This window comes from Drosophila willistoni (genome assembly GCF_018902025.1).
Source record: "Drosophila willistoni isolate 14030-0811.24 chromosome 2L unlocalized genomic scaffold, UCI_dwil_1.1 Seg196, whole genome shotgun sequence".
In the NCBI taxonomy this organism is placed as follows: Eukaryota; Metazoa; Arthropoda; class Insecta; order Diptera; family Drosophilidae; genus Drosophila; species Drosophila willistoni.
In genome coordinates this window covers 7,400,253-7,415,321 of record NW_025814048.1, presented here as the reverse complement: position 1 = coordinate 7,415,321, position 15,069 = coordinate 7,400,253, and the positions used below count along the sequence as shown (strand labels likewise).

At 34.8% G+C, this 15,069-nt stretch overlaps 1 protein-coding gene across 5 annotated transcripts in view; it reads right to left on the bottom strand.

The window, feature by feature from the left end:
- The window catches only part of LOC6640625 (tyrosine-protein kinase Src42A), a 46,079-nt gene that overhangs the window by 14,237 nt on the left and 16,773 nt on the right, over positions 1 to 15,069 (bottom strand). For 2 of the 5 annotated variants that reach the window (XM_023181987.2, XM_047010208.1), the window contains exon 1: positions 990 to 5,053. The exons of 2 other annotated variants lie outside the window; for them this stretch is intronic. In XM_023181987.2, the coding sequence (XP_023037755.2) occupies positions 990 to 5,041 (4,052 nt within the window). In that variant the 5' untranslated portion in view covers positions 5,042 to 5,053. Of the gene's footprint in view, positions 1 to 989; positions 5,054 to 15,069 lie in introns of those variants that run through there. One more of the 5 variants, XM_023181988.2, reaches the window with a different exon arrangement.

The window sequence follows — 15,069 nt, the reverse complement described above, 5'->3', positions numbered from 1 at the left end:
ACAATTGTTGCCAACAGACAAAACAAAAAAACAAAATATTGTAAAATAAACATTGAATCAAAACAAAAAATAAGTCTTAATCACAACAAAGTTTTTTATACCGGAAAGAGTAAATGTATAAAATTTTTTAAATATATATAAAACTATTAAGTACGTTAACAAATTGCCATAAAAAGGGCTGAAAGTAAGTACAATTTCCTTTTCAAAAAATATTTTTCTGGCTTTGTAAAATATTTGGTTAGACTACCATTAACTAACATTTGATATTTGTATTAAATCTCCATTGATATTTCTCCAACTTTCTGAGCTAAAATTTAGCAATAAATAAAATATTTTGGATATAGATCCACGATGCTTAAAAATGAATCCGCCATATACTACCATACAAATGTATCGAAAATATATGGGTCTGGCCAGATATGTGCAAAGCAAGTTTTTCAAAACGGTAAGTTAACAGAGAGAGAGGGAGGTAGGGAGACAGAGCAGAAAAAGGATAAATGAAATGTAAAGACGTAGTCTAAAAAAAATGAGATTAGCTTTAGATTTCTAAGCTTCTGACAGATTCTTTTTATTTTCTGGACAATTAATTTCATGGAGATTATTTTAAAAGCAATTTCTTAAAAAGCCAAATCATCACTTGAACTTTTCAAGTGGTCTAGAGGATCAAGGCACAGTTAAAACAAAATATTCGTAGAATACGTTATCATTCTTATTATTTTGAAATCTTACAAAATATCACATAGTTAAAAAGAAATATGATTAATAATCTCAAAAGGAATGCATCTGAAATCTGAAATGATTGTCAAAATTTCAAGAGTTGCTTTTCATAAAAAGGTATTTGGGTTTAATTTGGCCTTAAATATTATTGAATGAAGTGATTAAGCAAAAAACCTCTACGAAAAAAACCCATTTTGTTGTGCTCTAAACATTTCAATATTGTAAAATAATTGCATTCAAATTGATTTTTTAATGTAGACTGAGAAACTTACGATTTTTCATTTAAAAATTCACCGCGCGTAAATTCCGAAAGTCGTCGCGATTTGCCTTTTTTGGTGGGTTTGCTGCTGCTGCTGCCATTGGATTTTGTTGTGGTTGGGTGGCAACTTAGATGGTTACACTTATGCAAGGAGGAGATGGCAGAGGAAGAGTTGGCGGCGGCGGGCAATGAGCGGCTTTTCTCAATGACACATGTCAGAGCATGAGTGGGTAAACAAGTGCAGTCCTTTTCATCCTGCTGCTGCTGCTGCAACTGCAGCTGCTGCTGATGATGGCTAAGCATTTCAGGGCAGTTGCATTTAAGCGGCGTTTGATTTGACCATCGACGTAAAGGCTGTCGGGGTTTGGCCTCCACTGACACCGTCATGAGGCAAGTGTCTAATGAATGCTTTTTCTTTTGCACTAATGCTGCCTGCTGTTGTTGACGTGTGGCATTCTGTAGCTGCAAATGTTGCTGTTGCTGCAGGCAACGATGTTGCTTCAAACTGCGACGTGGCCGTGGCGGTGAGGGTGTGACTGGCGGGGATATCACAACTGACATTGAGATGGCATCCAGTGAATTGGATTTCATCAACGAATGATGATGAGGATGCGAATGATGCTGGTGGCATTCTGGATCGCTGTTGTTGTCATTTGCCTGCCTTTGTTGGGCTATAATCCGTGTATATAACTCCTCGGAATCTAGTGGCAATAGCAAATTGGTCACACCAATGCGCCTTTTCGCTTGACTGCGTTTCTTTTTGGTGGAATCAACTTGATCTTGGGCAACATCTGTTGTGTTGGCATCATCCGGCTGCTGGGTTGATTTGCTATAACTTAGGATATTGGATAGACGACGCATTTTATGGGGCTTGGTTTGAGTTGGCGTCTGTTTGCTTGGAGCAACGCTGCTGTTGTTGGCTTCCGCCTCAGCGGTTATTGCCATTGCCGACGGCAACTCATCCACTTGGCTGACCACAAAGCGCGTTGTCTTTGCAACTGGTTTTACCTTTTGCTCCTCGTTCTCCTCCTCCTCCTTCTGCTTTGATAAATCTCCAATGGTATCCAATTTCTCTCCTTGTAGAATATCATAAATTAGTCCCAAATTGGCACTGCTAGCCTTGGAGTTTTCTGCATCGCTAATGATAGTCACAGCACTTTGTTGACGTTGCAACTGTTGTTGTTTCTGCTGTTGCTGTTGCTTTTTCTTTACTATATCATAGATCACATCATTCGATTTACCATGTTCTCGTTCCAAAATGGAACTAAGACTTTTGCGTTGCCATGTGGCCGAGTTTGTTGACGACGATGATAGCGATGTGGTCGAGGCGTTGGACGTTGAGGAGGAGCTTGTTGTTGTATTCGTTTTACGATATAATATCTCATAGATCGTGCCATAGGTCATATATTTATCATATTTCTGATAGGTCAATTGATAAATATCATTTTTACGCTGTATTATATCATAGATAGTGCCATAGACCAATTTATCATAGATTTTAAAATTCTTTCGATACTGCTGCGAGTTGGTACTTTTATGTGCCGCCAATCCCTTGACATAGGCTTGCAGTTGCTTCTCCTGCTCACAAACAACAACATTCTCTTTCTCCTGCTCTAAATCCATTTCTTTATCCATCTTTTCCATCTCTTTCTCATCTTTCTTGGGCTCCTTATCTTGATCGTGTTTCTGCTTCTGTTCAGTCTTTCGTTCTTTGGTCGAAGAGTTGCGTCTGGGTAAAAAGTAGCTGGCAAAACTTTTACGTTGACGCGAATTCTGCCGTTTCAATGCGGTCGGTGAGTCCATCGCCATTTCACTTGGTTGAATTTCCTTAACCAGACGCTTAAATTCCTCATACGATGTGCGACGCTTGTGTGCCTTGGCTCTCTGCTCTTTGCCCGCAAATTGTTGATCAAGAATTTGTGATAGAAAATCCGAATTCTTACGCATAACCTCTGTGGTGTTGGAGGTGGTGGTTGTTGTTGTTGTTGCTGGCGGCGTCGGTGGTGGCGGCTGTTGTTGCTGCTGCTGTGTTGCTGCTGTGGTTAATGTTAGATCGCCATCAACAGCAGCAACACCAACAACAACAACAGTATTGTCAGCGTCGCCGGTATCCATTTCATCTGACTTAAACTTGTTTGCACAATCCGGTTTAACTCTCTCGAGACTTTTGCCGCCTTCATCGCTTGTGGTTTCTTGTTCTGAAATGGAGGCAAGCCCTAATGTTGCTGCGGCTGATGTTGCCAATGCTGTTGCTGTTGCTGATGATGATGCTGATGATGATGTTGTTGTTGTTGGTATCACAGTGTTGCTGTTGGTTGTTGCGTCATCTTCCACTTTGGCCATTGCTTCCGTTGCATTAAACATGGCTTTGAACTCTTCATAAGATTTACGACGATTTCGCGATTGAGTTAAACATTCTTTATAATTAAGACGAGCAATTTTCTCGCCAATATTTGTCGTTGTTGTTGCTCCTGCTGCTGTTGGTGCGGTTGTTGTCGCTGCCGCTGCTGCTGCTGCTGCAGCTAGAGCATCTAATTTATTTTGCATTTCCATAAAACCCGAATCCATGGAACTTAATGTGCAGGTGGAATCGAAACTAGTCTTACGACTAGAATTTTGACTACCAGGTGAATTTGGGGGTTTTGGTGGTGTTGGTGGGGGTGTAACCAATTGGGCCAATACTAAAAGCTCCTCATCATCCTGATTAGGTAAGCATAATAGGTCAACATTTTGTTGTGGTTGTTGTTGATGTTGATGTATATTAGCATCACATTCATCGTCTTGTTGAAAATTACCTTCAATCGATTGAGGATGATTGTCATCCTCGTCAAAACTAATCAAATCACGTGGCTCTTCCGGTACTGCAGCGAGCATAGTTACAGCTGGCATTTCATCCACTACCAATTGCTGTTGTTGTTCTAATTGTTGTTGTTTCCCACTGTCTACTAGTTCAGTCTTTGTTTGAATTTCGCGTTGTTGTTTTTCGCGTTTGCTCACCACAGCGTAAAGCGGCGGCTCTGATGTGGACAGAGCGGCTGTCGGTATCAAACTGAACGCCCCATTGCTATTGCTATTCGCTCTAGTCAACGACGATTCCGAGACGATGACGCCGCCGACGCCACCACCAGCACCGCCACCTCCTACTCCACCACCTCCACTTGTTGCAGCTCTGGCTATATTACCTGAACTACTACTGCTGGCACTACGATTATGAAAGATCTTTACACTGTGCATGGGTAATTTGTGATGACGATTGTTACTGGACGACGACGACGATGGACGATTGCGGGCAATGCCCATCGATATGGTGCCAGATTGTTTATAACGCTGCTGGCGTCGATTATATTTTGTGGCAATGCTACATACAGGATCATCCATAATTATGGGTAGGTCATTGACCACCAAATCATAGTCTGAATTGCATTTACTACTATGGCGAAGATATCTCTTCAGACGACGTCCAGCACAGGAATTACCGTTATGTTGTTGTCCCCCATGCTGTTCATTCATGCATTTGGCACAGCAAAGAAACTCATATAGAATATCATCATCAGCATCACCTTCTCCTGCTCTCCGTCGGTTGCCGCCCTCTTCCTCTTCATCGTCATCATCACCCACCTTGATCAAATGTGTATCCACCATAGATGGTGGAGGTGAGGAATATTTTGGTTCCAAGAGAAATTCCAATTGTGCTGCTGCAGCGGCAACTGCTGCCGCCGAGGGTGTGGCAATCGTTGATGATGGCATCGTTGCCGTTGCCGAAGAGGAAGAAGATCCCTTCACTGGCATTAATATATATGTATTTTTATTTACTGGTGTCTGCGGCTGCTCCTTTTTGGCCATTATGGAGCTTTCAATGCTAACACCACTGTCGAGGAGCATAAATGTTCCATCCGATGGCAAGATAAGACGTCCCTCAGCCGCCGCATTGACAAATTCGCGTAGGGCATGAACCTGCTTTTTGGTCACATTCCCCTGCAACTGAATGCCATGGAGAGCAAATGCTGTGGGCTTATTATTAACCGAATTGGGATCGGTACACCATACCACGGGTATGGCAGTCATTTTTCCAACAATCTGAAAACAGAAAATGCTACAACATGAATCATCTCTATCGATTACACTACAAGTGAATCCAATGTGAGTTTTCGTTTTTTGGCTTTGGCTTTCTATAATTCTTTGACAGTTTTGGTTTATATTGGCTGGAATTTAATTCCGGTTCTTCCAGCAAAAACGATTGCGTCAGTTATATTTTTAAAATTATTCATTTATGTAAATTTACATATTTTGGATAGATCATATCATATCTAATGAGAGTAACAAATTCCATCAACCTTGAGAATTCTTTTCTTCTTTTTGTTGTGGTGCCAAATTGCAAATTCAAATTGGCATCGAAGTTATTTGAAATGTTTAGCACATGTCGTACATTTAAATGAAATTATTCTTATCCAAAATTCACATGGTTAGCTTTTGCTTTTTTTAAAGGAATGAAAATTAGATATATTCAGGGCCGAACTAACATCTGAATTTTTTTTTGAGCTTACATTTTTGGCTTAGCGAATCAAAGCTATTCCAACACAGAGAAGACTTAGTTTTGATTAAGAGAAAAGGACTGAACTAACTTCTTCGAAAACTGACACCAATATTCATCATATAAACATCCGATTTATTTGAGTAGAGAATCCTATTTTACAGAGAAGATTACTCAATATCTACCAAGCCAATCTTAAAAATTAAGGACCTGGCGGTAATGTTTTCACGGTCTTAAGAAAAGAGTCTTTGTATTTCAAGAGTTTCTTTGGGTTAAAAGTAAATACTCAAATATATTCATATGTTTTTATTTAATTAACGTCTTTTCCTCTTTCTTTGCGCCTAATTTATGTTAAAGGAATGGCATTTTACTCTGAAGACTTTAAGCTAATATGAAACTACAGTCTATGACAATTTAACGGATACTCAAGGGAACACCAATGTGATATCTTTATAACCGATATTGGTACTAACCGTTACTAGCATGACAACTAATAAAAGCTTTGTGTGTCTGTATTAGTGTTGGGTAAACATTGCTTATTTTTATAAACATCTTTACTTGTTCTTGTTCACTTCACTCCTCAGTTGCTCAGTATAATCATTCAGAATTTTATCCTGATGATCAATACGATTTTTTGTAATATTGGTCATAATAATTCACAACTCATTTTTGTTCATTCACTGAAGAGCAACCCAGGACTAGTGTCTATCGTTATAAGCATACATTCCAAACATATTGATTAGCGATTTTCTTTCCTGTTGATTGATTTTCTTTCGAAAACAGTTCTTTACTAATATAACTAATATTTTATCATTTAACTAACTTTTACTCTATTTTAAAATCGACAAATCTATCGACACAACTTTGTCAAATACGTAACCGAATAATAAATGTTCCGAACATCACTTCAATAAATGTGACTCACTTTCAAATTGACATAAAATTTTCTTGGGATTGGGATAAAAACTTTACTGTAGTCCCCAAAACTATTAACATTTATTAGGGTTTACTAGCTAGTTTTAAGTTAGTATGTCTATAGATCATTCAACTAATCCGCGGCTTTAAAACTTCCTCATATTATGACATTATCATTGAGGGAAACCCCTATGCCCCCATGGGTGCCAGGTGTTAGTTATCTATCTATTAAAATGAAACAGAAGCACAACAGCAGATTCATTTTGTTTTTCGTTTTTGTATATTTTGACAGCTGAACAAACAAGTTTTATGGTTGTCGCTACGTTTTTTGTGTGTATTGTTTTATTAGGAGACAAATTATGGAAAATTTCATTGTTAATTTGTCAGCTGTTCGACAGCAATTGGTAACAATTATGTCATACGTGTCCGAGATATATACATTGACCCCAAACAACATGTGTGTTTAGAGTACACATCGAGTGTACACCAATAGTTGAAGTTGAAGGTGGCTTCTAGGCAATTTGCTGACCATTGAACTGAAGCAACGCCAACTTGGTAGTTTCAATGTAAGAGTCAACAGAAATGAAAAAAAGAAGAAAAATACGATTCAAGGCTTTACGAATGCTGCCCATAAATGGCTTAACATGGGGTTATGGTCTATGGGTAAGCCGACAAAGGCGGCCACCTCCATCACACACTTGAGACAAAATGCTTAGGTAGGTAGAGTAGTAAACATCCTGTAGAGCAGACAAAAATCTTCTTCTAGTAACAATGACTAGTCACTGAGTGTGAAAGAAAGAGTGAGGGATAGAACAGACAGAGACAATAAATGGTTAACATCAGCAAATGTCAATGTCAGGCCATGGAAAAGCAACAAAAATTATATATATACATACATACGCATACGTAGATATACAATAATAAAATAAACGACAAAATTAATGAAAAACAAAAAAAACTGCATCAAGGCATCGCGTCACAGTTTCTTTTAAAAGCAATAAATATTATTGAAAATTGTTCAACAGCAAAATCTTATGCAAACATTGGTGAGTTAATGACTCATCATTTGGTCGTGAAAAGTAAAAGTTCAAGATCGTATCTTTAGCGGTTTTCTGCAAAACTTGCTTCACCAAATTTTATATACACTTTGTGAATGAAATGTTTTATAGAATATTAATTTAACTAAACAGTTTTATCAATAATCGTTAAGAATGTTTTGTTTTTAAAACTTTAAATGAATTTACATCATTAGTTGGATGTAATCCAAATGATTAAAATTCATTATTTGGACATAGATTATGTCAAAATGTAGATCAAAAGTTATAGAAATTTTAAATCATAGTTGTGATAACAGAGAAATAATCAATGGAATATGTATACTATATATTTAATATTTAGGGACCTGTACAAATTTTCATTTAAAAAAGATATCTTTATATTTTTTTAAGTGTCAAGCAAAATTTTTGAATATTTTAATTTAAAGGTTTATGACAAAACATTGAATCTAAAATATTAAAACATATATTTAAATCTAATCTAAATATTTATCTTAGGTATATATGTATTTAATGAAATAATTTTAATTTCATACTCATGTCAAGTTTTTAAGTAAAAAAATGTTTTATTAAGAACATGAGCAATTTTGCATCCCCGATAAAATTTTGAAAATTACCAATTGAAAATATTTATACTATAACTAAAAACTCTTGAAAGAATATACTAATTTCTTGAATATTGCAAAGTTAGACGATTTGAAATCGGTTCGAAAGCAATGCCTAAATGAAGCCTATATTTGAAACACCATTTAACAAATTTACTGTGCTTATGATAATGTTTTTAAATTTGAAATACTTAAAAGGCATTTCAAATGAAGACAATAAAAAAACTTGTTAAACGTAAAAAACATAAACCTAATTGAGTCATAAAAAAACACTAATTTTAAAGTCTAGAAACACTAACATATCACAGAAACTATATTAGATAATGAAAACGAAACTAACAAGTAATAAAACTTTTTTAAGAATGCTAAAAAGGTGAAACCAAATTATTATAATTAAATTAGTTTTTCAAAAATGAGAACAATTTAACAGAGAGCAGTTATCGTTATTTTATCAACTAGTTTTGCTATATTGTTATCGGAAATCGAAGGATTCGATTGGATATTCTTGTTTCTTGTTTGTGATAATGTAAAAAGATTATAGAAAGTTTTTGGAGTATTGCCAAAAAAATATCAAAATTTTAGTAATAATTTAAATTCTCAAAAAAAAAAAAGGCATATTCTAATCTTTTATTCGATAACCAGCATAATGAGTAATCGAAAATATGTGGCGATATTATAAAATAAAAAAAACCTTCAGCTGGTATTGGTAGCTAATTATATATCTAAATTCATGTTTTTTTATAGACTTTTCCTTAGTTCATTTGCATTTGGTTCAAAGTTTAAATTAACTCAAAGATATTTCGCTTATCTCTCTTTCTCTCTCTATCTTGTTTAAAGGTAGCTAATATCTAGACATTCATTTACATAAATTTCAAACAAAGAAAACAGCTGCTATGCCAAACAATAACAAAACATAAAACAAAAAAAAAATAATGAAAAACCTGTTGAACCAGAAAGAAACACAAGCCAACCAGCCGCCCCCTTTGGCCCACCCAATGTGAGATAAACAACAAATTTGATAAGGTGCAACGGGTAAAGAACTTGCCAGTGGAGTCTTGTGATCTCGGAGATCAGTCAGTGTGTGTATTAATGTCTATATGTATGTATACCGTTAGTAAAATGGCTATGAGCATGCAAAATTCAATATGGGAAGGAGGGAGTAATGGCTAATCGTTGTTTAATAAACAATTTGTTTCTAGGCTTTTTTCTGTGTCCATGTGAATGCTAATGATAATGTTAATGCCAATGTTTGGCATTAGAACCAACAAGGTTAGCCAGAGGGAAGGTCTTTGCTTCACAGTGTCACTCAAAGGGTCTCCACACGCCGCCAGTTAGCTAGGCCAAGCAGTAGCTCTGACCTAAGGTAATAATCAAATTGAATTACAAAACAATTTATCGAACAACTCGAAGTGTATTGAATGCACATTTATGTGTAGGTGTTGCCTTTTTTTTTTTTTTTGGCTTTTTTGCTTAGCGCGTGCCAAGAAAATTGAACAAGACCAACATAATAATCACGACCATAATGAGACGCTCAGCTTAGAGAGCTCAGGCCAACTACACGAGTTGGTAGTAGCACTCGCAGCAGCAGCAGCAGCGATTGGAGTAGTAAAGGTAACAATTGCACTCAAAAGTACTACGACCCAATTTGAACCGGTTTTTTTTTTTTTTTCGTATATATGTATACACATCTATGTATATATAGATATGTGCATGTTTGTATAAACTCTTTTTGCGGTTGTTGATTGTTTTTTTTGTTGCTATTGTCAACGTCTGTTGTTTGAATGTTTGTTGCCAAGGCTCAAACTCTGAACTGACTCTATGCAACATTGCTGCCAAGCAAAAGTTGCTGTTTCGGCTGCTGGCATTATGAAACAACAAAAGACATCAAAATCAAAGACAAAACTAACCACGCCTTTCTCAAATCAATAATAATCAACTAATTAGTCAAAGAGAGAAGAAACAGGCAGAGAGGTAGATGAGAGAGAGACAGGGAGAGAGACTAAATTTCCAACTTGGTACTTTCTCCGCATAAAAGAAATAGTTTAAACAAACGCAACTTTTACGTAAAAGAGACGACTATGTATTACCCTTTATTGAACAGGGCCACAATGTCAACTTCATTTCACTTCACTATATACTATATATGTACTTATACTTTTATTCACTTCGGATAAATAAAAAAGTTGCCCTAAAGATGATTGCCGAAGTGAAACTGAAGTATACAATGTACACAAATTAAATAAAAAACTTTGGTTTTAATTTCTTGTATTAAACTCCTGACTTTTTAGCCTGATAAAACCTAAATACGGGAATTATAGATATCGAAAGCTAATCTATGTAATTGTGAGTTTAAAACTTTATATTAGTCTTCTTAAGCGATTGCAATGGATTGAAGATGTTGAAAAAAAAGTGTAATGTCTTTTAAAGACCAAAATTAAGCTTGCATTAGAACGGACTTTTACTGAGAGAACTATCATTTGGTTTAACTTTAATCTAAAACTACTTTTAAGTCGACTTTTAAGTCATTTTCATTATTGTGGTATATGTTTGTGATTTTTAGCAACTCGAAGAATATATGTAAGTTCATTTACTGATAGGATACATATTTCTAGTAAGATAAACAAATAGCTACCCTCGGCTTCCCTTTTAAAGTTAAGCTAATTTTGATATACCCTCCTTCTTGCCTATAGAGCCGCCTCGCAGGTCATATAAAAGCTGACCACGAAACAGTTTTTCTTATTTTACGCCGCTTTATTTTGCCCTTTTTTTTTTGTTCAAGCCCAACTCTATTTATGTGCAAATTAACAAAGAAAAACAAAAAACCCCTCTAAATGTATTTTGGCTTTGATTTTGTTGGGTTGCCCATGATTTAGGTCATTGCACAATGGTAACCAGAGCACAAGACCTACTAAATTTAGTAGCTTTAAAAACGACACAAACCAAGCCAAACCAAACCAAACCAAAAAAACAGAGACCAGAAAAAACATTGTTTAATGAGCCTGAAACAACAAAAATGATTATTTCGACTCATTTTTTCCCATTTTTGTTTTTTGAGCTAGTGGTATTCCACATTACAATGAGGAACTAAAAATCGAAAGCGATGGCTAAAAAGGAATTGTAAAAAATATATACATACAACCTGTTTTTGTTTTTGTTGGTTGGCTGCATGGCATGAAATAAGCGAAACGAAACGTTTTTGGCAAGACAAAGCATAAGAAAGATAAATTTTTATAAATTAAAATGAGAAGAGCTTCCCAAGAAGTGCAATCACTCATCATTCCACTGATGTGAGCTCTATAGGAAAGAGCCGCCATAGGAAATTCCCACAAGTTCAAAATTATGAACGAGAAAAATAAAAAAAAAACCCAAGATATTCTGAGAAATTTCAAGAGGTGCCAATTGAAATTTTGTTTGATATTTATTAAATTATGATTTAAATTTGTTAAAGAGGAAATCAATGATATAGAAACCAATATTTATTGTCGAAAGGTTGTACACATAGTTTAGATTTTGAAAATACTAACATTTTATTTCATGAAACTAAGCAATTTCTGCAAACATTGAACAAATAAATTAATTATTGCTTTTTAAACTAAAACTTTTTAGATTTTGGGTAGGAGAATTTCAACCTTTTGAATCTTAAAATTGTGCTAAATTTATTTATTAACTTTTTATTGAAAGCAACTCTGTCTGAACATATGTTAAATCATGGAAATTTCCGTCCTGACAAAAAGACAAAAAAATAATCCAAAAATTTATGACACTTTCTACAGCATTTTTTTGGTTACTCTTTCCTGTAGTCTTCTTAAGGATCACTAAGCAAAAAATATATACAAATTAACTATTTTTCTTCAATTGTGAAGCAGACTCGATGGAATTTGAAACTAAAATATAAACTCTATCACAGAAGACGTTCGTGTCAAGATTAATGCTTACAATTCCGGGGTGATTGAGCTGTAAAAAGCTGAAAAACTGATGATGACCGGATAAGGCCAAAAAAAAGAGGGGCAGAAAAAACCATTTCAGCTTTTCCTGACTCTCTACTTACGCACACACGGTGATTATTATTCATATATGAATGTTCTTTAAATCAACAGGAAGTTTGGCCCATTCAACTCAATAACCATTGAACGAATTTATATTCTTTTTCTTTTCAGTTCTTTCTGTATCATTCGAACAAAAATTGTAATATAATAAAAGCTATGCGAAAAAGTACAATAAGTTAAGAGCTGACTCGCTTTTTTTGTTTTGTTTTTGCCCTCTCGCTTTTTTCTCTTTAGAGTTTTTTAAAAGCAATTTTCATGTGTTTTCAAGTGAACTATACAAATATACGTATATATATGTATATATGTACATATAGCTGTATCTTTATCGTTTTTTTTTCTGCTGCTTGTGGTACCCATATGACTCATATGGGGCGTTCAACAGGAAATTTACGGCCATGGGGGCCAGCAGAGAAACAAACTGACTGAAAGAGACAGAGAGACAAAGCCGAGAAAATAACCATAACTATAGCCAAATCAAAAGTAAAGACAATATAAAACCAGAGAGAGTTTTAGCCACGATAAGACCAACTATTATTCTAGCAAAAAGTTCTCAATTAAAAAAATAAACTCACATTTATTAAGGCATAGATCATTTCAGTAAAATGCGCTAAATAATGCAATGTTCAAGTCACGTAAAGTCTATATATATATATATACATATATATAATGCGATATCGTTGTAGGGGTTTTGGTTTGGCGAAACAGCTGAAACCAATGAGAAGACATTGGCAAAAAAGTCACTAAAGTTTAAACCAAATGGTATTAACTAAAGTTCATAGTCTCTTTTATTCATATTTATTTTTGTGGTAAATGCATTTTAGCACATAGTTAAAGATAAAAGTAAATATATAAATTGAGTATAGGACTTATATAATTTTGTTGCTGGATTCTAAAAAAAAAAAGCAACGGTAAATGTTGCAAAACGTGTTTTTAATATGCATGAAGAAATGTTTGTAGGGAAATGAGGGAATGAAATTCCTCAATTCTCCTCGCACCACCTCCCCCTTCCAAACTTCCACTCCCACTTCTCCTTCTACTTTAACTTCTCTTTGTTACATTTCTTTGTCTTGGCCCTTGGTCTTATGAAATTTGTTTTCTTGTATAATATTATGTATTCGAGCCAGGAACCTTTGGTTTGATTTTTTGTTTGAAATTCTAAAAAGCCAAACCAACACAAAACCCGTAAAGAAAATAGAAAGTTCTGCGCCAAAAACTCACTTGGATAACCAAAAAAAGGGGCGGCAACACGCAGTTGCCGCTACTTTGGAAAAAAAAAGTTTGTGTACCTTTTTTGTTACTTGTCTTATATATGAGAAATGGGCGCGCTAATGCTGATGCTGCTGCTGATCCATATCAACTTTTATTTGGTTAGAATTTCTTTTCTATTCTTTATAAAACACTATAAAAAACACCGTCACAATGCACTTGGCTTAATGAGTTGAACAAAGGTTAACACTTTGTGGTAGATCGGTTTGGATATCGATGTATAATAAAGCTGGGCGCATGCGCTTAGCCAAGTTTCAGGCTAAGCTCTCTAAGGCTTAAACAAATTGATTCAATTTGATTTCCTCTACTCTGTATATATCGATAGACAGATATATTTGTATATATATATATATGTATACACACGCGCATTACATACGAAACCGTTTTAGCCGTTCCCCCGTCGTTTTTTATTTTATTTGATTTTTTTTTTAGTAGTATTATTTTTGTCGAAGTCGTCGTCTTCCGTTTAGACGTCTGTTTAGTACACCGTTTCGCAGACAACTGATACGTTTATGAAATTTTTATAGAAAGGTTTTTAACGCTCACACACACACACACCCAGAGACTTCAGTTCACTCTAAGTGTATGTGTGTGTGTGTATGCCATTTGAGCCAAGCTTCGCTTCGTTTCGGGTCTTCGGTCTTCTGCAGCAACAAGTTAACTTGTAGTCTCTTATAATATTGGTTAACACGCTTGGCTTCAAGAAACCATTATAACCAACAGCTGATCTCTCAGTTAAGAGTAAGAGATATTTCTCTTACGATTGTATTAAAGAGAGCAAATGGCTCTTAAAAGACAAATGAGTTTACATGCCGACGTCAACAACAACAACAACAATGACGAGAAGTAATTAGTCATTTTTATAAAGTGCGTTAATTGCAAAGATCAAATCAACTTGCAATATATGTATAATTAGCTGTTAACAAAATGTCAAAAGTTGTATTATTAATTTGTTTATAAATAAAAGTTTTAAATGCCATCAAAACAATCAACATTGCCGCTAATATTGTCATCGCATGACTTCTTCTGAACGCTATTGAACTCGCAAAGGAATGGAGAATAATAATAAATACTACAACAACTACAAGTATGTAGATTTTTCCTTTTGTGTCTAAGGAATATTAATAAACCACTAACCCAACACAGCAACATCAACTCTACGTTTCAGCTGAAAATTTATGGTTTCTGTAAAGTATTGTTTATGGCCAAAGGAGGTTTGCAGAGAATTGCATCCCAGCCATTGCTTAATATAGCCTATCATATTACCATCATCAAAAGTAAATTCCAAGTTAAAAGTATTTTCCATTAGACTTTGTTTAGAGATAACTTACCTGAAAGTAGAAAGAAAAAAATAATATTATAAACATTTTGTATTAAATAAACTTAAAGTTAAACAAAATCGTAAAGCCAAATAAACATTTTAAGTATAAGAAATGAAAGACTCTGTAAATAATCCAGTAGTTTATTCCAGTAGTTTATTCTTCTTTAACTCCAGTAAATTCTGAAGTTATCAAAATGCTTCATTTGCAAAAGAATGTGTTGAAAATACTTCTTAACTATTAAATTACTAAAGAAGACTACATTTAGAATTACCAGTATACATATATAGATTATTCTAGCAAATTGGAAAATAAATATAATTTGATTTCCCTTTTCTACTTTATCTGTTAAATTG